This window comes from Corythoichthys intestinalis, chromosome 13, assembly GCF_030265065.1.
Source record: "Corythoichthys intestinalis isolate RoL2023-P3 chromosome 13, ASM3026506v1, whole genome shotgun sequence".
Taxonomy (NCBI): Eukaryota; Metazoa; Chordata; class Actinopteri; order Syngnathiformes; family Syngnathidae; genus Corythoichthys; species Corythoichthys intestinalis.
Window position 1 is genome coordinate 52,524,112 of NC_080407.1, and position 26,092 is coordinate 52,550,203.

At 42.1% G+C, this 26,092-nt stretch overlaps 2 protein-coding genes and 1 long non-coding RNA gene across 4 annotated transcripts; 1 reads left to right on the plus strand and 2 right to left on the minus strand.

Moving 5' to 3' along the window:
* Window positions 1-793: 793 nt before the first annotated feature.
* Window positions 794-10,250, minus strand: LOC130929138 (uncharacterized). The gene is made up of 4 exons (XR_009066826.1): window positions 9,682-10,250; window positions 4,676-7,826; window positions 1,137-1,354; window positions 794-936 (listed from the first exon to the last, which is right to left on the minus strand). It is a non-coding gene; the product is annotated as an uncharacterized LOC130929138 (long non-coding RNA).
* Window positions 3,103-17,643, plus strand: hspa12b (heat shock protein 12B). 2 transcript variants are annotated; one of them, XM_057856088.1, is made up of 15 exons: window positions 3,103-3,273; window positions 3,356-3,476; window positions 4,425-4,488; window positions 4,712-4,794; window positions 4,896-5,020; window positions 6,740-6,926; window positions 7,099-7,203; window positions 7,270-7,386; window positions 9,714-9,891; window positions 12,534-12,620; window positions 12,863-12,967; window positions 13,037-13,295; window positions 13,445-13,548; window positions 16,050-16,240; window positions 17,070-17,643. In XM_057856088.1, exons 3-15 carry the CDS (start codon window positions 4,443-4,445, stop codon window positions 17,517-17,519), a joined length of 2,037 nt encoding a protein of 678 aa, XP_057712071.1. In that variant the 5' UTR covers window positions 3,103-3,273; window positions 3,356-3,476; window positions 4,425-4,442; the 3' UTR covers window positions 17,520-17,643. The 2 variants fall into 2 exon arrangements, with proteins under 2 accessions (XP_057712071.1, XP_057712070.1); XM_057856087.1 differs by lacking the exons at window positions 3,103-3,273; window positions 3,356-3,476 and having other exon boundaries at window positions 4,269-4,488.
* cct7 (chaperonin containing TCP1, subunit 7 (eta)) lies at window positions 17,576-25,499 on the minus strand. The gene is made up of 12 exons (XM_057856089.1): window positions 25,421-25,499; window positions 24,801-24,884; window positions 24,664-24,733; window positions 24,491-24,597; window positions 22,187-22,365; window positions 21,954-22,125; window positions 21,696-21,860; window positions 21,444-21,632; window positions 21,217-21,314; window positions 21,015-21,147; window positions 20,742-20,948; window positions 17,576-17,953 (listed from the first exon to the last, which is right to left on the minus strand). Exons 1-12 carry the CDS (start codon window positions 25,424-25,426, stop codon window positions 17,726-17,728), a joined length of 1,638 nt encoding a protein of 545 aa, XP_057712072.1. The 5' UTR covers window positions 25,427-25,499; the 3' UTR covers window positions 17,576-17,725.
* Between the last annotated feature and the right edge of the window lie 593 nt (window positions 25,500-26,092).

A 26,092-nucleotide genomic window follows, 5' to 3' on the forward strand; every position in this document is an offset into this window, starting at 1 on the left:
AATATACCTCGTGTTCTTGTGCCTTTTAAATTATTTTAGCGTGGAAATATTTAACAAATTAATGGAAAAGTAAAGTTTGTTGCATGTATTTAACCTTTTCATGCGCAAATTACGATTTCCCCCGCCCCCTAAACGTTTTTTATTTTATCAATGTCTACACTTCCATTGTAGTGTTGGTACTGTTCGTACGTATTTTGCAATGGGCAATAAACAATTTTAAATCAATTAAATCAATTATTTGAAGGATTTATTTTTTAGGGGGAAAAATTCAGTTATCAAATTTTAAACAAAATTACAATGGGCAATAATGCATATATGTAATTCTAAAAAATATATAGATTTTTTAAAATATTAAAACAAATTGAAACGAATTTTGAAAAAGAAGAAGGAAGACTAAACTGCGCATACCCGAGCTAGGCGGTTGTCTAGGGCGCTATCTAGTGGCGGGGGCGCCAAATTGCTTTGAGGAAAAAAAAAGAATACACGGAAACTAAATTTTCCCGCTACACAGAAAGTTTTTACGATATAAAGTACAGTGGTACCTCAAACGAAATTAATTGATTCTGGAAGTAGTTTCGTAACTTGAAACTCTGTAAGGGGAGACGCGTTTTCCATGTAAATGCCTTAAACTGTTCAAAGGCCCCCAAAATTCAGACACAACGCTTTTATAATGCATAAAAATGCATCAAAACATGGAACAAATATATACTATAATTAGATTATTGCACAATAAACATAAAATCTGAGTTGTGCATAATGTAAAAAAAGCAAGAATAAAAGTTAATACAATTACCTGGATGTAAAGCTGTCGGAACACGAGATGAAGAGAGGACGCTGGGATACACACATGCACATACAGTAGAGGCCCCTTTTAGCCAATTGGATGCCAGGAATGCTAGCCAATAGGCTACATATACGAAATATTTAGTTTCCAACCTGGATTGGGATGAACAGTCCACACTTAAAATTGACAAATAATGGCAACTGATGAAATCAAAGGTCATTCAAACTCACGGTTTTAAAACGAAACAAAGATTAACACATAATAAACTAAATAGCATAATTAGCAATTATCGAAACAACTGGAACACTAAAAAAATAATTAGCACGGAATAAGAAGTTTAAATGTTATTTACATCTGGAGTGCAGCAATACATGCTGGGAGGCATGAGGCATGTTGTACTCCCACAGTGTTGGCAGAAAGTGGCAGCAGAGGTTGTCACTCCCAACGGGTTTGATAGATTATATTGAGCAGTGATTGCCAAATGAAGCTTCTTGAAGCAATGAAGCATAGCAGCCAATTGATTCAACGCTTCATGGTGGTTCATTTGCTCTATGGCGCCATCAAGTGATCCTGAAGCCAGAGAGGCAAACAGTTTAAGAAAATAATATGAATGTGATTGTGTTACTGTATGAACAAAATGCAACAAGTGCTATAAGGATACAGGTAGTCCCAGGGTTACGAGGTACTCAACTTACGTGGTTTTCGATAAACAGTACCTTATCGTACCTGACAGTATCTTATTTTTTACTTCTTCAATAATATGACGTGTTCTGTCCTCACTAAACGTGAAGTTGTTCAGCTTGACAGACATCAAGCAAGGCAATTGTGCTTTTTGAAGCTTTTAAATTCCTCCACTTTTGAACATTTGCAAAGCTGTAACACACATTTGTACACTTATGTTCAAAACGACAAGTATTTTTACAATAAAAAACTAGACACAAAACAATTGGTGTTCAAACGTCCATCTACTCTGATCAATATGTAAATTTAGTCGATTAAATTAGCCTAATTTGCCTGACAAAAATCCGCTAGCTTAAATGCTACGAATGCTAACATGCTTACAATTGTGACAGCAAATCGCTCACACGTACCTCCATAAACTGTGGTTGTACACTTAATTACAAATGCATACACAAACGTATATTAGCTGAAACAACTTACAGCCTACATGTAAGTTGCTACTCATTTATATTTACAAACAATAGCTTCTACAGTGTTTTGGCAAAATATAAAATATTTTTTAAAATTATATTTCATCAATTTTCTCTGGTCGGGGGGGCGGGGCTCAAAGCTACATGGTTGGGCCTGGCAGGGCCGGCCCAGGCCATTACGGGGCCCTAAGCAAAATAATGCAAAGGGGCCCATATTTTTGTCCCACCATTTCGTCACAGTGTACTGTGAAACTCACACACGCAATCCAAGCCATACGTCCATATTTTGTATATTAATCAGATTTTGTTGCACTGCATACTTCAAATTTCTCACCCCAAATGATTGTCAGTACTTACAGTAGATAGCGCCAAACCTTTTTCTAAAAGAGGAAAGAAAGAAGTTAAGGAAGAACTTTTATTTTTTTAAGCTTGTAATTAAGTATCAAAACTCACAAAAATCAAATAAAGCAAACTGTAGTAAACAGAATAGAATATAAATCAAACAATTGCCAGATTGGGGGGCCCCCTAGTGGTCAGGGGCCCTAAGCAGCTGCATAGTCTGCGTATAGGCTGGGCCGGCCCTGGGGCCTGGTGTAGTCCGTGTATGTTTTGCTCGGGAAATTAATTTAAAGACATCTGCATTTAATTTCCTTTAAACTGAAGTACCTAAAATCTCCAGTAGAGGACGCTTGTCAAACATGTTGAAAATGCCTCATGAGTAGGCCAGTCACGACATCATTTTATCGCCATTTATTTACATGAGAAAGTTAGCCCTATTGATAAGCACAACTAGCTTCTACTCTTTAGAAAAAGCTAACGTTATTACTGCAAATATACTCCCAAAAATACTGTAAACACGATATATATCCATCATGTTATTAAAATGTTACAATTGAGGAGTAAAATGGGTGAAAGAAGCCTTACTACCCATAGTATTAGATTAGCAAAGTTTTACTTTTCAAGAATTTTGAAGGCAAAATTCTGGAATGACGTGCTTGCGTTGAGGGTGTGCCTCAGTTTGCTCAGGACTTCCAAAGATATCGAGGAATTCATGAGAAGATTTCTGTACATGGCTCCTTTCCTGTCACCTGACGCCCTCCCTTCCTATGTTTGGCTTCCTGCGTCCACCTCCAAACTGTTCGGCATCTGTTTTATGTTTTTGTGTCAGCCCACATTTCTGCTAAAACGCAGCAAATGCAAGAGTCAAACACAGAGTGGAACGGGTGACATTCGCAATGTGATGGTGGGGTCCCTTTCAGGGGGCAGGTAATGGCTTCCAGACTCCACTCAAGGCTGGAGGACCCTCAGTTCCATACACACACACACACAAAAATGGAGGTAAATCCCCTCCCCTGTGCTGTCACAGTCCTCCCACTCCTGTTACTTGAGTGTGCTTCACTACTTTTCTCTGCCTCTCCAGCACAGAGGGCCGAGAAGAGAGCACTGAACACTTTTGTTCGAGGGAGAAACTCCAACAATTTGGGATTTGAAGAAAGGCATCCTCAACCGAAAAGGGTCTTGTTGCTGCAGCACTCAAGGGGGTGAGTCGGCTTTTAAATCGCATGGAATTCAGGCTTTTCAGTTGCATGTTCCAACAGCGCGAATAACGGCAGATTTGCATTTCGTAGGATTTTTTCATCATCGCTCCAACTTGAAACTCACTCCTTCATGTTCATTCGACAACTCGAATTATTATTTTTCAACGTTGTCCAGCTTATCTGCGAAATTCAAATTGGTAAACCACTGACTAACAGGTCCCTGTAGGTGGCAGTGTTGTATCACCTTGGATTTTGATCAGCACAGCTTTTGAGTAGAAGCTTATGGCGTCGAAATTCTTTTATGTTCACATTTTCTGCTACATATTCATCAATCAGTGGCGGATGCTGGCCTTTCAATGAGTGGGTTTGGTAGGGAAAGAAACTAGAGTGCCAGAAGTCAAGTCTCCAAACACAAGCAGCAATAATAAAGAACAAACAGAAATAACGGTGGAAATGAGTTTCCTCCGCAGGGTGTCTGAGCTCTTCGTTAGAGATAGGGGTTAGAAGCCGGGAGGGACTCGATGTCAAGCAACTACTCCTCCGCATTGAGAGGAGCCAGTTAAGGTGGCTAGGGCATCTGGTTCGGATGCCTCCTGGACGTCTCCCTGGAGAGGTGTACCAGGCATCTCCCACCGGCAGGAGGCCCCGGGGATGACCCAGGACACGCTGGGGAGATCGTGTCTCTCAGCTGGCCAGAGAATGCCTTGGGATCCCGCCGGAGGAGTTGGCTGAAGTGGCTGGGGAAAGGGATGTCTGGGCTTTCCTGCAAAAGCTGCTGTCCCCGCGACCCCAACCTCGGATTAAGCGGCAGATAATGGATGGATTCTGGGGGAAACTAAACTTCCCTTGCAGTCTTAGAGCAATCGCCACGGTCATCAATCATAGGAAATAATGTTAATAGTGTTTTACGACTGAGAATGTGACATGATGATATATTCTGGTCCCTCCCAGATTGTGGCTCATGCAAAGATGGCTGATGCGGAGCAGTCGGACCCCAGCAGTCATCAATTGTCATGTGAGATGCGTTCACACACCAACCTCTACTTAAGCTTCTTCCACTTTACTATTCACTTGGCATTCCAGAGACATTCCGGTCATTTCTTCTCATTTAATCCCAAACCAAGTGTGTTTACAGAAAAAAAACCAGACGCTTATAAGCAGTTCATTTATCAGCGCATGCCAGCCTCCCTTTTTCCACTCACTTGATTTTCCAATGTAAGGTTTTTTCTTCTTTGTAGGTGATAGTTTATCAGTTGCCTCATCGTCGGCTGCTTCGAGAAATGACTGCGCCATCACTCCGCTCACACCGTCACCCTCGCCGGTAACGACACCACCTGAGAATATTTTTCATTTTGTAGATTCAGTTTACATGTATACTCAGACACATTCTGATGGTCTTAAAATAGTCATTTTTGCCTCTAGAGGGCGGAGGCCAGACCAAGGATGGCTTGTCCGTTCTCTGTGGTTGTGGCGATTGACTTTGGGACAACGTCAAGCGGCTACGCTTTCAGCTTCACAGAAGACTCTGATGCCATACACATGATGAAGTAAGTAAAGAGCTTCCTGGAGTTTACCGTATTTTTCGGACAATAAGTCGGGGTTTTTTTTTTTTTCATAGTTTGGCAAGGGTGCGACTTATGAGTTAAATTATTAACACATTATTACATCATTTCACATGCTATTTTCCCACTAAACCGCAAGATGATAGTTGGTAAACTTGTTAACATGTTCTTTACACTATAGTTATCACAATAACTCTTAATAGCTATGTTACCATAACATAACAGGCACATTCTGAGGATGTTGTTTATGAGTCATGTAACATTCTATTTTTATTTTAAATTGCCTTTCAAAATGACATGTCTGTTCTTGGTGTTGGATTTTCCATCCATCCACCCATCCATCCATCCGGAGTTGAATCGTAGTCTCTCCAGAGTGTCTTGGGTCATCCCCAGAGCCTCCTGCCGGTGGGACATGCCCGGAACACCTCTCCAGGGAAGCGTCCAGGAGGCATCTGAACCAGATGCCCGAGCCACCTCAAATGGCTCCTCTCAACATGGAGGAGAAGCGGCTTAACACAGAGTCCCTCCTGGAGGGCCGAGCTTCTCACCCTATCTCTAAGCTCAGACACTCTGTGGAGGAAACTCATTTCAGCCGCTTGTATCCAGGATCTTGTTCTTTCGGTCACGACCCACAGCTTCTGACCATAGGTGAAGGTAGGAACGTAGATCAACTGGTAAATCGAGAGCTTCGCCTTTTGGCTCAACTCCTTCTTCACCACAACCGACCTATGCAGAGTCCGCATCACTGCAGACGCTGCACCGATCCGCCTCTCTCTCATCTCTCGCTCCCTCCTGCCCTCACTCGTGAACAAGACCCCAAGATACTTGAATTCCTCCGCTTGGCGAAGGAGCTCATCCTCGACCCAGAGAAGGCATGCCACCCCTTTCCGACTGAGGCCCATGATCACGGATTTGGAAGTGCTGATCTTCATCCCGACCGCTTCACACTCGGCTGCGAACCGCTCCAGTGAGAGTTGGAGGTCACGGCTTGATGAAGCCAACACCACATCATCTGCAAAAAGCAGAGATGCAGTGCTGAGGACACAAAACTTATGAACAGAATCGTTGGCAAAGGGCAACCATGGCCGAGTCCAACCCTCACTGGGAACGGATTCGACTTACTGCTGGCAATGCGGACCAAACTCTTACACCGGTTGTAAAGGGATCAGAAAGCCCTTATCAAGGGGCTTGGTACCTGTACTCCTGAAGCACTCTCCCAAAGGACTCCCTGAGGGACACGGTCGAACGCCTTCTCCAAATCCACAAAACACACGTAGACTGGTTGGCAAACTCCCATGCACCCTCAAGGACCCTACCAAGGGTATAGAGCTGGTCCACTGTTCCACAGCCAGGACAAAAATGACCCCGCTCGTCCTGAATCTGAGATTCGACCGCCTGACGGACCCTCCCCTCCAGCAACCATGACTTTACTGGGGATGCTGAGGAGTATGGCCTCTCTATAATTGGAACACACCATCCAGTCTCCCTTCTTAAAAAGGGGGACCACCACCCCAGTTTGCCAATCCAGAGGCACTGTCCGCGATCTCCATGCGACGTTGTGCAAAAATGCGACTTATATGTTTTTATTCTCCTTCATTGTGCATTTTTAGGCAGGTGCAATTTATACTCAGTGGCGATTTATAGTCTGAAAAAAACGGTAATCTATTTTATCTAATCTATTCAAATCTCTTCTGTTGCGGACAGGCGCTGGGAAGGCGGGGACCCTGGTGTGGCCAATCAGAAGAGCCCCACTTGTCTGCTGCTGAGTCCTGACTTGCGCTTCCACAGTTTTGGGTTCGCAGCTCGGGACTTTTACCATGACCTTGATCCGGACGAATCCCGGCACTGGCTCTACTTTGATAAATTCAAGATGAAGATCCATAGTGCTTGTGTAAGCGGACTCCAGACTAGTTTTTAACTGATACCGTTGCAGTATAAGTAATTGCTATCACGACTTGGTCAGACACTGCTTAACTATCTCGGGAACTTTTGTGCTTTTTTTTAAATGGGCAAAAACTGTAGGACAATGCAAACTAAAAAAGCACTTTTTTAAAAAAACCTAGGATCTCACAATGGAGACAGAGCTGGAGGCGGTTAATGGTCGGCGGGTGAGAGCCATTGAGGTGTTTGCTCACGCTCTGCGCTTCTTCAGGGAGCACGCACTTAAAGTAGGACACTGGAGTATTGCACATTTGCGATTGAACCGAAAAGGTCATGACAGCTCCTCGTTTTAGGAAGTGAAGGAGCAGACCTCCACCCTGCTAGAGGGAGACGATATCAGATGGGTGATCACCGTTCCTGCCGTGTGGCGACAACCCGCCAAACAGTTCATGAGGGAGGCCGCATACCTGGTTAGTGCTGCAAACTTCCAAACAATATAGCATCTACATCTACTCCGTAAACAATATCACGTGGACGCACGCTTTGGACAGTTCTCGGGTGTGTGCACGCGTGCTTCCTGCTGGTCATGATGTCATCAGCAGGGAACAATGAGCGAGACCGGTACACAAACACGGGAAGTTGTGAGCAGACACCGCCCAGTGTTAACCCCCACACACGCCTACCGTATGTACAGTATAGACCATTCTAATTAGCCTACCCCGCCATCACCCTTCACCCTATGTTTATGAGCCCTCGTAAAGTTGACAGGTGCCTTACATCTTGCGCATGACTGTAGTTTACCCAGCGTGACCTTTTGACCTCTTCTGGTTGACCTCCAGTCCATCCCCATCCTATCATATACTTACAACTGCTTGGAAATTTGAGATCTTCCATTGAACTTGATGTCCTCCTATAAGAAACCAGAACAAATGAGGTTCACTCCAGAAATATTGTGCATCTAACCCTTTTATATTTTAAATAATCCACATAGAAAATACTAAAACATGCCAGATCTGAGTCGATTTACTTATCCTGAGAGTCCTGAAAAAATGCTTGAAAAATATTTTTAAAATAGCAAATAAGTCTGGAGTAGCCAGTTATCAAAGATTGAATGTGTCACTCACGCAAGCCCTTTATACATATTATACAATAAGTATTTTCTTAATACATTTACATAATGTTGTCCTCTTTGTCAGAACAGCATTAACAGCGAGCTAAACAATTAGCAAAACAGCATAACTCCAGACAATTTTTTTGTCTTTACTGATTTTACATAAGCACATAACTTTTGTACTCGTTGTCAACAGTAACAGCAAGCTAAACAGCTAGCATCTATTCTGAGAAAAAGCTAACTATACTACGGACTTGCAAACCTATCATACATGACCACAATTATTTTTGTCTTATTTACATAAACAATTTTGTCCTCTTTGTCAACAATAACAGCTAGCTAAATAGCTAGCATCTATGCCTGAGAGAAAGCTAACATTATTAAGCATTTGCAACCCTATTATGCATATGACCACATTACTACAATTGTTTTTGTTTTCACCTTTTTACATAAAGAAGTTTGTCCTCTTTGTCAACAATAACAGCTAGCTAAACAGCTAGCAATAAGTCCTGAGAAAAAGCTAATATTCATGTGTATTTGCAACCCAATCATGCGTAAGACCACATTAAGACAATTGTTTTTGTCTTTACTTATTACTATAAGCAAGTTTGTCCTCTTTGTCAACAGTAACAGCTAGCTAACAGCTAGCATCTACTCCTGAGATAAAGTTAACATCAGTACGCATTTGCAACCCTACTATGCATATGACCACATTACTACAATTATTTTTATCTTCACTTATATACATAAGTAAACTTTTCCTCTTTGACGAAAATAGCAGCTAGGTAAACAGCTAACAAAACAGCTAGCAAAAACTGAGAAAAAGCTAATATTCGTGCGGATTTGCAACCCTATTATGCATACGACCACATTACTACAATTATTTTTATCTTCACTTATTTACAAAAGTAAGCTTTTCCTCTTTGACAAAGATAACAGCTAGTTAAACAGCTAACAAATCAGCTAGCAATAACTCGAGAAAAAGCTAATATTCGTGCGGATTTGCAACCCTATTATACATATGACCACATTTCAATTATTTTTGTCTTCACTTATTTACATACGTATTTTTTCCTCTTTGTCAACAGTAACAGCTAGCTAACAGCTAGCATCTACTCCTGAGAAAAGCTAACATTAGTACGCGTGTCAACAGTAACAGCTAGCTAACAGCTAGCATCTACTTCTGAGAAAAGCCAACATTAGTACACATTTGCAGCCCTATTATGCATATGCCCACATTACTACCATTAATTTTATCTACACTTATTTACATAAGTAAGCTTGTCCTCTTTGTCAACAATAACAGCTAGCTAAAAACCTGACATCTACGCTTAAGGAAAAGCTAAAATTACTCCGGATTTGCAAAACTATCCATATGACCAAATTAAGACAATTATTTTTGTCTTCACTTATTTACATTACTAGGTTCGTCCTCTTTGTCAACAGTAACAGCTAGCTAAACAGCTAGCATCTACCCCTGAGATAAAGCTAACATTAGTACAGATTTGCAACCTTCTTACATGCTACTTTGACAATGTTTATTGTGTCTACTCCTTTAAAACAGTTTTAATTGTTTTTAACTAAAGGATAATCATGCCTTTGATAGTTTTATTCGCTATTATTGATGACTTTGAAGCCAAAATAGCTCGCTAACCATTTCCTTTGGTCTTCCTTTCCCCCTCGCAGGCGGGTCTGGTGTCCCCAGACTGTCCCGAGCAACTCCTCATCGCTCTGGAACCAGAGGCGGCCTCCATTTACTGTCGGAAACTGCGCCTCCACCAGGTGATGGACCTGAGTCTGCAGCCAATCGTTAATGGCCTGGATGCAAATGTATCACGACCTTTTGACACCAGCTTCAGACAAGGTACTTGTGTGTTGGATCAAATGGAAACAAGCGTTCAGACAGGGAGTTATTACTTATTCAAGAATATTTCGGTGCAGTCCTAACCCCTTTTTCCCCTCTCCGCTACACAGCTCGTCTTACAAATAACTGAGGGACCATTCAATCTCTCAGACATGCACACACACAGGATATTGTAATTGGAACAAGGTGTAGCCAAACTATGACCTCACCCACTCCTGGCTTGTAATTTTTTCCCCCCCTTTACTCCACTCTCAGTTCCTTTAGCTGTGATTAATCGCGTGAGTTACGATAATCGCGTTCCGTATAAAAATGAATTCAGTATTTCTTCAAACTATGCAGAACTGCACTTTAATTTAAAAATAAATTAAAATACCTGAGCTTAGCCTCAAACAGTATGAAACAAACGAGGATCAAGCACAACAAAATAATTGGCTAACTTGCATAGCAAAAGTCAGCTAGCTTAAATGCGACAAAATGCAACTTTTTTTTTTTTTTTTTAATTCAAATTGTTAGAACACATTTTTCCACAAAAAACGGCTAAATATAACTAAATTAGGAATGCATTTAAAAAAAAAAAGCTCAAACTAAAACTTACGTTAAGTTGGTCTTAACAGGGAGCAGCTGGATTCAGCCGTGACTCAATAATGACCCCCAAATTAATAGAAAGTGAGCAAAAATCAACAGGAAATGACGCAAATAATTTATGGAGGACCAGGAGTAAATGGGAAAATTTGCCCATTGAAATAAATAGACATGCTTTTGGCAAATTTTGGCTGAACACTACGGTTTTAGCAAAAAACTGTAAAGAAATGTGCCTCTTAGCATCTGGACAAAACGCCACATAAAAAAATAAATAAAGGAATATTACACAGTTCAGGTAGTCCCCGGGTTACGAACGAGTTCAGTACTACGCTGGCGATGTAACCTGAATTTCCGCGTAAATCGGAATTAACCCCCCCAAAAAACTGTCTAAAAAGTCAAAAGTATTTTGTTTAATAGTTGAGGATACACTGCCCTCTGATGGCAGAGTTTGGTCTGGCTGGAGTGTCATTCAATAATGCTTCCATACAGGAGCACTCAGACGTCTCACATGGATAAAGGATAGCAAGTAGCTACACTCTGGTTTGGCCCACATAAGGCTGTAAGTTGTTTCAGCTAAGAAATGTTTGTGTATGCATTTGTAATCAAGTTTAGAGCTACAGTTTGTGGAGTTACGTGTGAGCGATTTGCTATGAGAATTGTAAATACTAAAGATGTCCCGATCGATCGGCATCACGTCATTTTCAAAGTATCGGAATGGGCAAAAAAATATCGGACATGCCTTTTTTTAATATATATATATATATATTTTTTTTTTTTTTATTCAATCGTTTTCTAATTGTATTTAACATTACAGACAAAATGTCTTACATTCATCCAGAGTCTTTAGTTTTGGCTTAAAGTAGGGCTATCAAATTTATCACGTAAACGGCGGTAATTTATTTTTAAATTAAAGACGTTAAAATATTTAATGCAATTAACGCATGCGCTGCACGACCCACTCACGCATTGTCGCGTTCAATCTATAATGGCGCCGTTTTACCTATATAGAGAGCTAACAGGCAGTGTAAAATGAGTAGAGAGAATTTTGGCAGAATTTTAGAGCCTCTTTTTAATTGGCTAAAGCCTTAAAATCCCTCTCTCAACAATTAGAAATATTGTGGGAAGCAATGTGGGGAAGAGCGGTAGTGGTTGATCTTTTCCTTAACACCCTATGTTACTTCCCAACGCAGAGAAGTTATATCAATTGGTGCCACTACGCACAGTCATGGTTGCACTTCCCATCATGCATTTGGGCAGAACAGTTAAATGGCTACAGTATCATTTACTGAAAGCTCAACAAATACACTAGATGGCAATATTTAGTCACAATATACAAAGTTACAAGTCTTTCTATCCGTGGATCCCTTTCACAGAAAGAATGTTAATAATGTAAATGCCATCTTGAGGATTTATTGTCATAATAAACAAATACAGTACTTATGTACTGTATGTTGAATGTATATATTCGTCCGAGTTTTATTCATTTTTTTCTTAATGCATTGCCAAAATGTATATGATCGGGAAAAATTATCTAGAATGATTGGAATTGAATCGGGAGCAAAAAAAAAGCGATCGGATCGGGAAATATCGGGATCGGCAGATACTCAAACTAAAACGATCGGGATCGGATCGGAAGCAAAAAAACATGATCGGAACAACCCTAGTAAATACATTAGCATTTGTAGCATTTAAGCTAGTCGACGTTTACAATATCATACTGCTGCATTACAGGCAAAGCGACAATCAATGAGTTTGTTAACTCTTCCAGCCTTAATAAGATTGCTTTCGAACACATGGTGGCCTCAAAGAACTAAAGACAAAGCTATTCAGTCACATATATATCACATTTTTATTTTCCTTACTGCAGTCATCACTGTGGGGGTTTCTGAGGGAACTTAAAAAAAACAGCTCCCCCACTATGCACTTGGTCAAATGGCCGAGTGGATGTTTATTTTTAAAATCCCTCATCGTCCTCTGACTATAGTCGCTCAAGTATGAAAGCAAACATAATGTTCAATGCGTGTCAATCAAAGCGTGTTATCTTTTTTGCTGTGGCGCAGCCAGGGAGCAGTTGAGGCGATCCAGACACAGCAGGACCTTCATCGTGGAGAGCGGAACTGGAGAGCTGTGGTCCGAGTTGCAGACCGGTAAGGTTTACGTTAATCTCCCTTGTGTTTTTTGGCGATGATTCGGAGCGTTCAATCCGAACTTCAGCTGACGTCACTTATCATAAAAAAAAAAAAAAAACACTGCCTTGGAGTGAGTGCAGCTATCTTAACATGCCTGGAAGCTGCTCGTGCTAGACTGAGGCATTTTAACTAGGGGTGTGACAATATATCGAAAAGGCGACATTTTGTAGCCCAAAACGAATGACTAAAGTCTTACGCAGGTGACAAGTACATCGTAGCAGACTGCGGAGGAGGAACAGTGGATCTGACGGTCCATCAAATCGAGCAGCCGCAAGGGACGTTGAAAGAACTCTACAAGGCCTCAGGTGCAGTTTCCCTCTGCGAATTTGACATTTCTAGTGGAAAATCCCCCAAAAATGAAAATCTGTTTTCAGGCGGTCCTCACGGCTCCGTTGGCGTGGACCTGGCTTTCGAGTCCATGCTGAGCCAAATCTTTGGCGAAGACTTCATCCAGAGCTTTAAAGCCAAGAGGCCGGCCGCCTGGGTGGACCTCACCATTGCCTTCGAGGCCAGGAAGCGGACGGCGGCGCCGGGCAGGACCAACGCCCTAAACATCTCCTTGCCCTTCTCTTTCATCGACTACTACAAAAGACACAGAGGGCAGAGCGTGGAGGCTGCACTGAGGAGAAGCAAGTCAGTAGCTGTGTTCAAAATACCGTATATTCTCCAAAATATTCAGTGCACGATTTTCCGAGTTGGACAATATCAGGATATCGGTTAGAAAGTTATTAGAGAACTCTAGTCAATGCCATCAATGAGTTAACCATCATCATTTGTGCTAGCATGAACATCGTCAAGTGGTCGTCGCAGGGCATGCTGCGACTCACCCAGGAGGCCATGAACGAACTCTTCCAGCCCACCGTTGGAAATATCGTGCGACATATCGGTGAGGAGAAAGCAAAGAATTCCAAATTTACAGTGGGGCAAATAAGTATTTAGTCAACCACCAATGGTGCAAGTTCTCCTACTTGAAAAGATTAGAGGCCTGTAATTGTCAACATGGGTAAACCTCAACCAAGAGAGACAGAATGAGGGGGAAAAAAAAAAACAAAATCACATTGTTTGATTTCTAAGAATTTATTTCCAAATTAGAGTGGAAAATAAGTATTTGGTCACCTACAAACAAGCAAGATTTCTGGCAGTCAGAGGTCTTAACTTCTAACGAGGTTCAACGAGGCTCCACTTGTTACCTGTATAAATGGCACCTGGTTTAACTCATTATCGGTATAAAAGACACCTGTCCACAACCTCAGTCAGTCAAACTCCAAACTAGGGCTGCAGCTATCGATTATTTTAGTCGTCGATTAATCGATGAACTAGTTTGTCGAATAATCGAGTAATCGGATAAGGAACATGGAAAATTGAAATACCTGAGCTGAGCCTCAAAGGGTATAAAAAAATAATTAAATAAGGATGTATGTACCACAAAAGAACAATTGGCTAACTTACATAGTAAAAGTCCGCTAGCTTAAATGCTATAAAACGCTAACTTAACCCTTTATTGCCAAACATATCACATTTGATACTAAATTTTCATGATTTTGAGACTAATTCAGAATTTTGACAATTCTTTTTGAAAAAAAAATGATGGATTCAAGTCAACACATGCATCTGCGGGTTCCACGAGAAAAACAAACCGGATTTAGCAAGGGTTATTGATATCAGAGCGCTTATTACACATATTCATTTTGACTTTTCTTTTTACAAATTTGGAAAAAAAAGGTTTCATTAGGATCTTATATTTCAATTATTGGGATTCTCTGATAATTGCTTCATGTTGCAGGTATTTAAGGGTTAATTTTTTTTAAAAACAAATGGTTCGGACACATATTCCCACAAAAATGGCTAAATATACCCATAAACTAAATTACGAATGCATTAAAAAAACATTAGCTCAAACAAAAACTTGGCTTATGTTGGTCTTAACATAGAGCAGCTGGATTCAGCCATGTGAAATGAGGCAGACTAGAGGGCAGCGTATCCACTCACATCAATAAAACTGAATGCAAACTTTCAAAATAAACCATTACAACGCCACAATAATTGAACGAATACTTGAAGCAGCAATATTTAATTTGAATCTTTTTTTTCTAATCGAATACTCGAGTTAATCGATTAATCGTTGCAGCACTACTCCAAACACCACTATGGCCAAGACCAAAGAGCTGTCGAAGGATACCAGAGACAAAATTGTAGACCTGCACCAGGCTGGGAAGACTGAATCTGCAATAGGTAAAACGCGTGGTGTAAAGAAACCAACTGTGGGAGTAATTATTAGAAAATGGAAGACATAAAAGACCACTGATAATCTCCCTCCATCTGGGGCTCCATGCAAGATCTCACCCCGTGGCGTCAAAATAATAAGAACAGTGAGCAAAAATCCCAGAACCACACAGGGGGACCTAGTGAATGACCTACAGAGAGCTGGGACCACAGTAGCAAAGGCTACTATCAATAACACAATGCGCTGCCAGGGACTCAAATCCTGCACTGCCAGACGTGTCCCCCTGCTGAAGAAAGTACACGTCCAGGCCCGTCTGTGGTTCGCTAGAGAGCATTTGAATGATCCAGAAGAGGACTGGGAGAATGTGTTATGGTCAGATGAAACCAAAATAGAACTTTTTGGTAGAAACACAGATTGTCGTGTTTGGAGGAGAAAGAATACTGAATTGCATCCGAAGAACACCATACCCACTGAGAAGCATGGGGGTGGAAACATCATGCTTTGTGGCTGTTTTTCTGCAAAGGGACCAGGACGACTAATCTGTGTAAAAGAAAGAGTGAATGGGGCCATGTATCGAGAGATTTTGAGTGAAAATGTCCTTCAATCAGCAAGGGCATTGAAAATGAGACGTGGCTGGGTCTTTCAGCATGACAATGAGCCCAAACACACAGCCAGGGCAACAAAGGAGTGGCTTCACAAGAAGCATTTCAAATTCCTGGAGTGGCCTAGCCAGTCTCCAGATCTCAACCCCATAGAAAATCTGTGGAGGGAGTTGAAAGTCCGTGTTTCCCCAACAACAGCCCCAAAACATCACTGCTCTACAGGAGATCTGCATGGAGGAATGGGCCAAAATACCAGCAACAGTTAACCAGTTATTGCCAACAAAGGGTACATAACAAAGTATTGAGATAAACTTGGTATTGACCAAATATTTTTTTCACCATGATCTGCTAATTCTTTAAAAATCAAACAATGTGATTTTCTTGTTTTTTTTTTCCACATTCTGTCTCTCATGGTTGAGTTTTACCCATATTGACAATTACAGGCCTAATATTTTCAGGTGGGAGAACTTGCACAATTAGTGGTTGACTAAATACTTATTTGCCCCACTGTATATCATTCGAAGTCATCTTTACACATTGACTTGCCGTCTTTTGCTGCAGAGGAGCTGATGTCCAAGGCCGAGGTGCGTGGCGTTCGTTTCCTATTCCTCGTAGGCGGATTTGCAGAGTCGCCCATGCTGCAGAAAGCCATTCAAAAAGCCTTGGGACGCACATGCCGTATCATCATCCCGCACAATGTTGGTCTGACCATCCTGAAGGGGGCGGTGTTGTTCGGACTGGATCCCACTGTGGTGAGGCTACTCGGGCTGCTACGATTAATTGAGAACTTATCAATGATCGCGCTTCACAACTATTTTGAAAGTCGATTCATCGTTCAGAGGCAGTGTTAGACTCAGGATTGTCTGAAAGTCTCTTAACTCATTATTCAAAATTCAATTTATATATAAACTGCTTCAAATAATTGCAAAATTGATTAGCACTATTAAAACTAACATTTCTGGAGAAATGCTGATGATATTACTGAACTAATTTTATAAACATATAATGCAAATAAGGTTGCTTCAAATTTGGTGGGGACAAATTGAGCATCCTGAAAAGGCAAACCTACACCCTTGACTAAAATAAGCTTAGCCTCAAAGGGTGTTAAAAAATGGAGTACAACAAACGAACAAGTGTAACTTGCGTAACAAAAGTCTGCTAGCTTAAATGCTATACATTTTTTTTTTTTTTTTAACATTTTTTAAGCCCTTAGTTTGTTCAAAAAAATTCCTACAAAAAACTGCAAAATATGCCTCAAAATTTAGATATGAATGTATAAACTATCATATTAGTTCAAACAAAAACGTACAACCTCATGTTAGGTTGTACATGAGCAAGGAGCAGCTGGATCTAGCCATGTTAGATGAGTTATGCAATATTGACTGTTGCCACTCGAGGGCAGTGTATCCACCCAAATCAATAATGGTAAATGCAAACACTTGACAACGCCATTTGATTTAACAAATCCTCAAAGCAGCAAAATTTGATCCAAAGCAATTTTTCCTCATCGAATTACTCGAGTTAATCGTTGCAGTGCTACCGCCAATAATTAAAAGCTGATTACTAACCGTGCATTTCCAGGTGCGAGTGCGTCGATGTCCGCTGACGTACGGCGTGGGCGTCTTGAATCGCTTCGTGGAGGGGCGCCACCCCAGGGAGAAGCTCATCATCAAGGACGACCGGCACTGGTGCACCGACATCCTGGACCGCTTCGTCTCCGTTGACCAGTCGGTGGCTCTGGGCGAGGTGGTGAGACGGAGCTACACGCCCGCTCGTCCGTGCCAGAGGAAGATCATCATCAACGTCTACTGCAGCGCCACGGACGACGTCACGTACATATCAGACCCCGGGGTCAGAAAATGCGGGACGGTGACCCTAGAACTGCCGTTGGTTTCCACCCCGGCACGAGGGGCGGGCAGGAGGGAGATCAGGGCCACTATGCAGTTCGGGGATACGGAAATTAAAGTGACTGCCTTGGATGTAGTTTCCAAACGCTCGGTCAAGGCTTCCATTGACTTCCTTTCTAACTGAGTAGCAAGATCTTCACCGTAATCGGCTTTACTACTTTAGAAGTATCACACCTGAGTCGACTTGATTTCCTCTGTGCATTTATTGTAAAGAACGGGCCAATAAATAGATGCACACCTTGCAGAGACTTTCAGTGCTTTGTTACCTATAAACTAACATCCCGCTGACATTGTTACATTTGGACCTCAAAAACAGGGAGAAAGGTTTTTTTAGTGAGCGTGGGGTCGTCCGCGGCCTCTGCCCCTCGCTCCGCCCGGCGGTCCGTCGACTGTACTGCGCGGATTCTTGATGGTCTCGTCGACGGACAGGATGAGGCAGGCCGCCTCAGAGGCGGCGGTCAGCGCGTTGATCCGAACGATCGCCGGCTCCCATACGCAAGCGGCGAAGTTGTCGGCGATGTCCTCGTTGTTGATGTCCACGCCGTACCACATGCCACCCTGCACATGTATTTTTACAACAAATATATCTGAACGTCTAATTCACCACGTGGATCTTCTCCACCAGGGGGCAGCCTTCCACAGTGGTTAATACTTCAGCCTAGGGACGGGAATTTTGGCTAATTTCCCTCCCGACTAGTCTCAGATTTTATTTGCATCTTGTCTACCAGTCTATAATCAATTTTAATACACACATTAAATCAAAAGTTTAAAATTTTGTGTATTTACAAGAATTTTAGTAGGCGACATATTGTGTCATGAATTATTGCCTATAGGGCTGCAGCTATCGATTATTTTAGTCGTCGATTAATCGATCAACTAGTTAATTCGAATAATCGAGTAATCGGATAAGGAACGTGAAAAATTAAAATACCTGAGCTGAGCCTTAAACGCTATAAAAGAATTAATGCGGATCTAAGAACAATTGGCTAACTTACATAGCAAAAGTCCGCTAGCTTAAATACTACAAAATGCTAACGTTTACAATGCTTTTAACAAATGGTTCGCACATTCCCACAAAAAACGGCTAAATATGCCTATATACCAAATTATGAATGCATAAAAAACATCTCAAACAAAAACTTAGTTACGTTGGTCTTAACAGGGAGCAGTTGGACTGGCGAAATTAGACAGACCAGATGGCAGTCAATAAAACTACATGCAAACACATTATTGAAATAAACCATTACAACGCCACTTTAATTAAACGAATACTCGAAGCGATACAATTTAATTCGAATATTTTTTTCTAATCGAATATTCGAGTTAATCGATTAATCGTTACAGCACTAATTGCCGATATGCGATATTTTTGTCAATTTTTTTTTTAACAATTCAACCACTAATGTTGTGAAAATACCGTCATTTTCGGACTATAAGGCGCACCTGACTAAGCTGCCAACCTACCAAATTTGACACGAAAACAACATTTGTTCATAAATAAGCCGCACCGGACTACAAGCCGCAGCAGTCAGTCCTTAGCTTATTATGGGATACTGAAACCAAAAGATATTAACCGGTAACATTTTATTTGACAGCAGCATTAAAAGATTGTCATATGACCAAATGAACCACCATGAAGCTTTGAACTAATTGGCTACAAAGCTTCATTGCTTTAAGAAGCTTAATTTAGCCATCAGTGCTCCCTTGGCAGAGACTGTCAACTTATTCTACCACCTGCTGTAAAAACTGTTGTCCAACATGCCTCCAAGCATGCATTGCAGCGCTACCGATGGAAAAAAACAACCAAAATTAATTTTCTGTGCTAATTATTTCTTCAGTTACTGTTCCAGTTGTTTCATTAATTACTAGTTATGGTATTTGGTAACGCTTTATTTGACACGGGCACCATCAGACCATCATGAGACCATCATAATTATGACATGACAATGCCATGAGCATTAATGAATACTTATGACAGATGTCATTTTGTGTCATCCGGCAAATTATCTCACTTTTGAATGGATGTAAAAGATCTGAGCTGGACATAAATGGAGTTTGTGACATAATTTGCAGGATGATTAATGACATCTGTCATAAGCATTCATTAACAGTAACAGTAACTGAAGAAATAATTAGCACAGAACATGAATTTTTCATTCATAATTTCCCTTTTGTCTACTTTCGACCTGTAAAAGAAAACAATTTTAAAGATAGATTCAAGTCAATATTTTACCTATTTAGGAGTATTTTAGATGAAAAGTTAATTAGGTTCGTAGTAGACTTGCAGGGAAGTCTACTGCTTTAAGATGGCGGCTGTTTAACGCCAGCATCTAGCTTTCTGTACAGGTGCTGCTATTTTGCATCTAGTCCTATATAAATATGATATTTACCATAGCATTATGTGGAGTACTTTGTAGCAGCTGTCGGCAGCAGTCAGGTATGTTTTTGTTTTTTTTAATCTCGCGGCATGAGTTGAGCTAGAGCCGCGAGTTGAGCATTGGCATTACCCGAGGGGCCGGGTAATGACATGCATGATGTTTAGCTACTCTCGCTCCGTTCCTTAGTGCGTCCTGAAGACCACGCGGCGCGCTGAGTTTGTTTTACTTCCGCTTTACTTGACATATTTCAATAATCGGAATTTGGATGTTTGTGAATCGTTCTCGAATCTTCCCCGGCCGAATCGCGAATAATCTAAGAATCGGAAATTTCGCACACCTCTACTTGGAGGCATGTTGGACAACAACAGTTTTTACAGCAGGTGGTAGCAGAGGTTGACTGTCTCCGCCAAGGGAGCAGTGATGGCCAAATTAAGCTTCTTAAAGCAATGAAGCTTTGCAGCTTTGTTTTCTGAGTGAATCTCAGATCCATGCGGGCTCCAGTAGGTCTCCTGCAATATTTGCAGCCACTGTGGTGTAATTCAATGGAAGATTCATCTGAAAAATCCACCTTTTGCCACAAAACAGTGAAGTTTGGTGGTGGCAAAATCATGGTCTGGGGTTACATCCAGTATAGGGGTGTGCGAGAGATCTGCAGGGGCGTGGTTGTGACGTCATGTGAGTAGCGTCTATAAAAGCGTTTGAAATCTGCACTTTCGAGTAATGTTTACCACAACGCTCTATGTGAAATAGTTTATATCTTAACAGCACGTGATTGATCACGCCGGCGTGATCGTAGGACTTCCAAATGCAAGCCTCTTTGTGTGTGGTCATTTGACTTTGTTACGTCTGATTGGTGAAACTAGAGGAAGAACCTTTGTCATTTTTCAGTGGTTTTAGAGTCTACTCCTAATGAGTGCACAGGCATGTCTTAAAACTAGTAAGAGATGACCTACTTCAAGCGTTCCTACCTGAGCGTGTTTAGCGCGAAGCTTGTTGAGGATATTCGTGGCGTCGAATCCGGCGTTGTCGCACAGCTGTCTGGGGATGATCTCCAGGGCTTTGGCGTAGGCGCCGATCAACAGCTGCTGCTTTCCCGGGATGGTTCTGGAATAATCCCGCAGGTACTTGGACAGCTCCATCTCCACAGCTCCTCCGCCTGCGACCACCGAGTCATTCTGGAAGAGAGAGAAAAATTTGAGGGAGTCCTGAAAACGGAAATTTCTTCCAGTCTTCTCCCGAACCTTGATGGCCCTTCGCACGATCATGATGGCGTCGTGCAGCGAACGCTCCGCCTCCTCTGTAAATTGCTCCGCCCCGCCTCGTAGAATGATGGTACACGTCTTAGCTTTGGGGCAACCCGTGAACAAGTTGAACCTGAGCCAGAGATCCATCGCATTTGTCACCGACAACCAGTCGCAATGGAAGCCACATGACGAGTATTACCTCTCTCTCCCAATCTGGACCTCCTCGAAGAGCTCGCACTGACCCAGGACGTCGTCTGTTAAATTACCAACTGAAGTTTGGATGGACCCCCCGCAGGCCTGGAGTTTACGTGACACGTTTAGATTGTTCTGTTGTACTTCTAATATTCTTTTAAACAAAAACGGTCCCAGAAAAATGACAAATTTGAGCCAGAATTGACTCAACCATGGTCATGAAACAAGGCCTACCATCATGGTTCTCTTAAGGTCTTCCTCCTGGACCCTCCCGGCACAGAACAAATCTCTATCCGCAAAATACTGAGTGGCGACATCGCCGATGGGCAGTTTAGAAAGAACAACTTTGGCTCCCGACTTGTAGATCTTCTCCAGCTTGTCGTAAAGGATGTTCCACTCCGCGTCTACGATGGCTTGATAATCCTGTGGATTATCATCAGAGGATGAAGAACAAACTCGGGCAAAGTCGTGTCGGGGATGTCGTACCTCCACGGATTTCACTCGAACTTCGGCGTTGTCCTTCTCGGCTTTCAGCTCCAACTCCACGTTGAGCAGCGCGATCTTTGGATTCTCGTATCGCTTGGGCTGCATCTCGAAGCCGGCGTAGGAGAAGGTCTTTTTGAAGGCCACCCCGGCAATCAACTGGGAATCCTGGATGATAAATGGATGTTTCACTTCCATGAAATACAGTGGGAGCCCATTTCCTTTTTATTTACTGATGAAAAAAAATTGGAGGAACCCCACCTCAAGACCGCCTCCTTGGATCTTCTTGATGCCGATCATCTTAAGAGACAGCAGCTCGTCCAGTAACGTGACGGCATCCACCACCATCTTGGAAAAGAACTCCTTCTGACCAGCAATCAGCTTGGAGTTAAGTGCTGTGGCGGCACACTTTTCCAGCAACTGCCTCTGCTCTCTGAAGCAACCATAAAGATATAGAAACTATCTCACTTTAGCAAAATAGTAGAAGACCTCACTGTTTGTCCTCCTTTTTGACAGGCACGGCGATCTCCTTGATCTTTGCGACAGCCAGATTGGTGGCGGTGCGGAACGCTCGGATGATGGTCTGAGGGTGGAGCCCTTCCTCCACGTACGGTTTTAGCTGCTTCAGGAACTCCGCCGCCAGCAGCGTGACCGACGTGGTGCCATCACCTACCTGAGTTGAAGCACAATCGTGGATTTTTAACTTATTTTCAGGTTTGAAAGAAGAAATTTTACCTCAGTGAAGTTGGCCCCCCATCAAACGCAAATTTTTATACAAATGGTGTCAATCATTTGTGCTGCTATTGTTTTTGAGATATTTACAATTCTCAGGGGAACATACATTTGCTGTGCTAGAATAAAGTGTAATTGCACATCAACTGAGTGGGGGGCAGTGGCGCGCACATTTTCAGAGTGTGCACAGTAATTTTGAACAATTCGAGAGCACACAGTAAAGAGCACTGGAGATATGAAGAGATAAGACTAGGAAATATGATGAAGCGTAACCCTAACCCTTTTCAGCAAAAATGTACCGAATATCGTCAACAATCGTCCCGCTTTGCCAGTATTACATTAGTAAACCAGCGAGCGCTGATAGCATCATATAAGGCGGAACAGAAAATAAATTCTTTAAAAATCAAACAATGTTATTTCCAAATTAGAGTACAAAATAGGTATTTGGTTACCTACAAAGAAGCAAGATTTCTGGCTGTCAAAGAGGTCTAACTTCTTCTAATGAGGTCTAACGGGGCTCCACTCGTTACCTGTATTAATGGCACCTGTTTTAACTCATTATCGGTATAAAAGACAGCTGTCCGCAACCTCATCCAGTCACACTCCAAACTCCACAACGGCCAAGACCAAAGAGCTGTCGAAGGACACCAGAGACAAAATTGTAGACCTCGACCAGGCTGGGAAGACTGAATCTTAAATAGGTAAAACACTTTGTGTAAAGAAATCCACTGTGGGAGCAATTATTATAAAATGGAAGATATATAAGACCGCTGATAATCTCCCTCGATCTGGGGCTCCATCCAAGATCTCACCCTGTGGCGTCAAAATGATAAGAACGGTGAGCAAAAATCCCAGAACCACATGGGGGACCTAGCGAATGACCTACAGAGAGCTGGGACCACAGTAACAAAGGCTACTATCACTAACACAATGCGCCGCCAGGGACTCAAATCTTGCACTGCCAGACATGTCCCCCTGCTGAAGAAAGTACACGTCCAGGCCCGTCTGCGGTTCGCTAGAGAGCATTTGGATGATCCAGAAGAAGACTGCGAGAATGTGTTATGGTCAGATGAAACCAAAATAGAACTTTTTGGTAGAAACACAGGTTCTCGTGTTTAGAGGAGAAAGAATACTGAATTGCATCCGAAGAACACCATACCCACTGTGAAGCATGGGGGTGGAAACATCATGCTTTGGGGCTGTTTTTCTGCAAAAGGACCAGGACGACTGATCTGTGTAAAGGAAAGAATGAATGGGGCCATGTATCGAGAGATTTTGAGAGAAAATCTCCTTCCATCAGCAAGGGCATTGAAGATGAGACGTGGCTGGGTCTTTCAGCATGACATAGATCCCAAACACACAGCCAGGGCAACAAAGGAGTGAATTCTTAAGAAGCATTTCAATGTCCTTGAGTGGCCTAGCCAGTCTCCAGATCTCAACCCCATAGAAAATCTGTGGAGGGAGTTGAAAGTCCGTGTTGCCCAACGACAGCTCCAAAACATCACTGCTCTAGAGGAGATCTGCGAGGAGGAATGGGCCAAAATACCAGCAACAGTGTGTGAAAAGCTTGTGAAGAGTTACAGAAACCGTTTGGCCTCTGTTATTGCCAACAAAGGGTACAGAACAAAGTATTGAGATGAACTTTTGGTATTGACCAAATACTTATTTTCCACCATGATTTGCAAATAAATTCTTTAAAAATCAAACAATGCGATTTTCTGGGTTTTTCTTCCACATTCTGTCTCTCATGGTTGAGGTTCACCCATGTTGACAATTACAGGCCTCTCTAATATTTTCAAGTGGGAGAACTTGCACAATCAGTGGTTGACTAAATACTTAATTGCCGCACTTTATATATCAAAGAAAACAAGGATTTGTACATGTATACAAAAAAATCTGCAATGGACTGAGGGCATGAAGCGCGATATAGCAAGGGATCACTATCTCAAAATAGTGGAATGAAATGAAACTTTTGACAGCACAAACAATAGAAATGATTTCTATATAAATTTGAGTCTGATGTGGGGGCAAACTTCACAGAGGTGCAAATTTCAGATAATTTTAACCTCGGCATCCTGAGACCGGGCAATGTCCACCAGGGTCTTGGCAGCCGGGTGGACCACATCCAGCAGCTTCAGGATGGTAGCGCCGTCATTGGAAATGGTGGCCTTACCTGGGAATAACATAACTACTATTAACACAGGTTCCCAAAACAAAATCTTTTGCTTATCTGTCTCACCTCTGTTGTCTACCATGAGTTTGTCCATCCCTCTGGGCCCCAAAGTAGTCCGGACAGCCTCGGATATAACCTTAAAAAATATATATAAACGCATCCTTAAACTGCTTCCACATGCAATAATCACAAGATGAACAAACCTGGCAGGCATTGATGTTGCTGATGAGCTGCGGGATTCCCTGGGACGTGTCTGTCCCTTCCTTTAGCAGGATAACCGGAGTGGGCTGTGGACAAGCATCATGGATACCACAATGAGTCCAGGTCATTTCATCATTTATCAATATATAATTGTTTTTGAAGGCAAATGCTGCCAAATAACGTTCTTATGACCATGTCAACAGAAACTGCATTGCAGATTTTTATTTAAAAAATGTCACTTTTTTTCATGCTACGTTAGCCCCATGCTACTACTTCAGCCTCCACCCAAACAAAGAAACTAGCAGCTAACTAAAATGTCAAAACCTAAACATTAAAACGGTTGCAATGCGTTTACATCTCCGCTTCGTTCATTTATTTTACTGTAATTCGCAATCGCTAACATCACAGCACGTCTCCTATACGCCCATTGACAGTTGTTAGCCTGACAATGCTAACACTTCTCGCCGTTTAAAAATGTCATCTTCCCAAATAATGGCTCCCCGCGAACAAGAACGTCATCGTATTTCAGCTCAGGTTCTTCAGAAAGCGAACCCACGCCATTAAATACTTCGATGGACACGGATTGTACGTGGAAAAAAGGCATGGATGCTAACGTACTCACCATCATCTTTGCAGTTCCTTCGAGAAGCTTACACCGGCGTAAAATCCCACAGTGCTTTGCGGTGGTGCGTTCAAACGCATGCGGGAAAGTGAACACTGCGTCGTCACGGCAACACAAACGAATAATAATAGAACAAACGGTTTTAATTAAATGTTTTACGAAACGAAATCAACATAAAACACAGTGGCGTCTTTAAATTCGAGGTTAATGTTCCGTTTTCTCCCTCGCAACTAAAAATAGACACGGTTTTTATAACTCATTGAAATGTTATTAAATCATTTCCGCCTTTCTAGTAAAGATAAATAGTTGTCTAATGAATTGAAGTGGGGAAAAGTTATTTCCAAACATTTTAACCCTTTTAGTGACCGCCAACTCCCTGAAAAAAAAGGGACACTATATTGGTAGAACAACAGCCAGCCCGATAACCGTCACCCTTTAATTATTTTAATTTTTTGGATGCAAAAACTTACTATTATTATCATAATTTCACTCAAACCTGAATTAATTACATCATTATTCGAGTGATATAAGCAGGTCTGTCAAAAGACTTGCAGGGGCCCGGGGAAATGAGACCATTATCGGGCCCCCACACACCCTACCCCACCCCACCCCTGCCACCGGCTTGTCACGAAAACATACGCAGTACTTTTAATACTTTGCGACCAACAACAG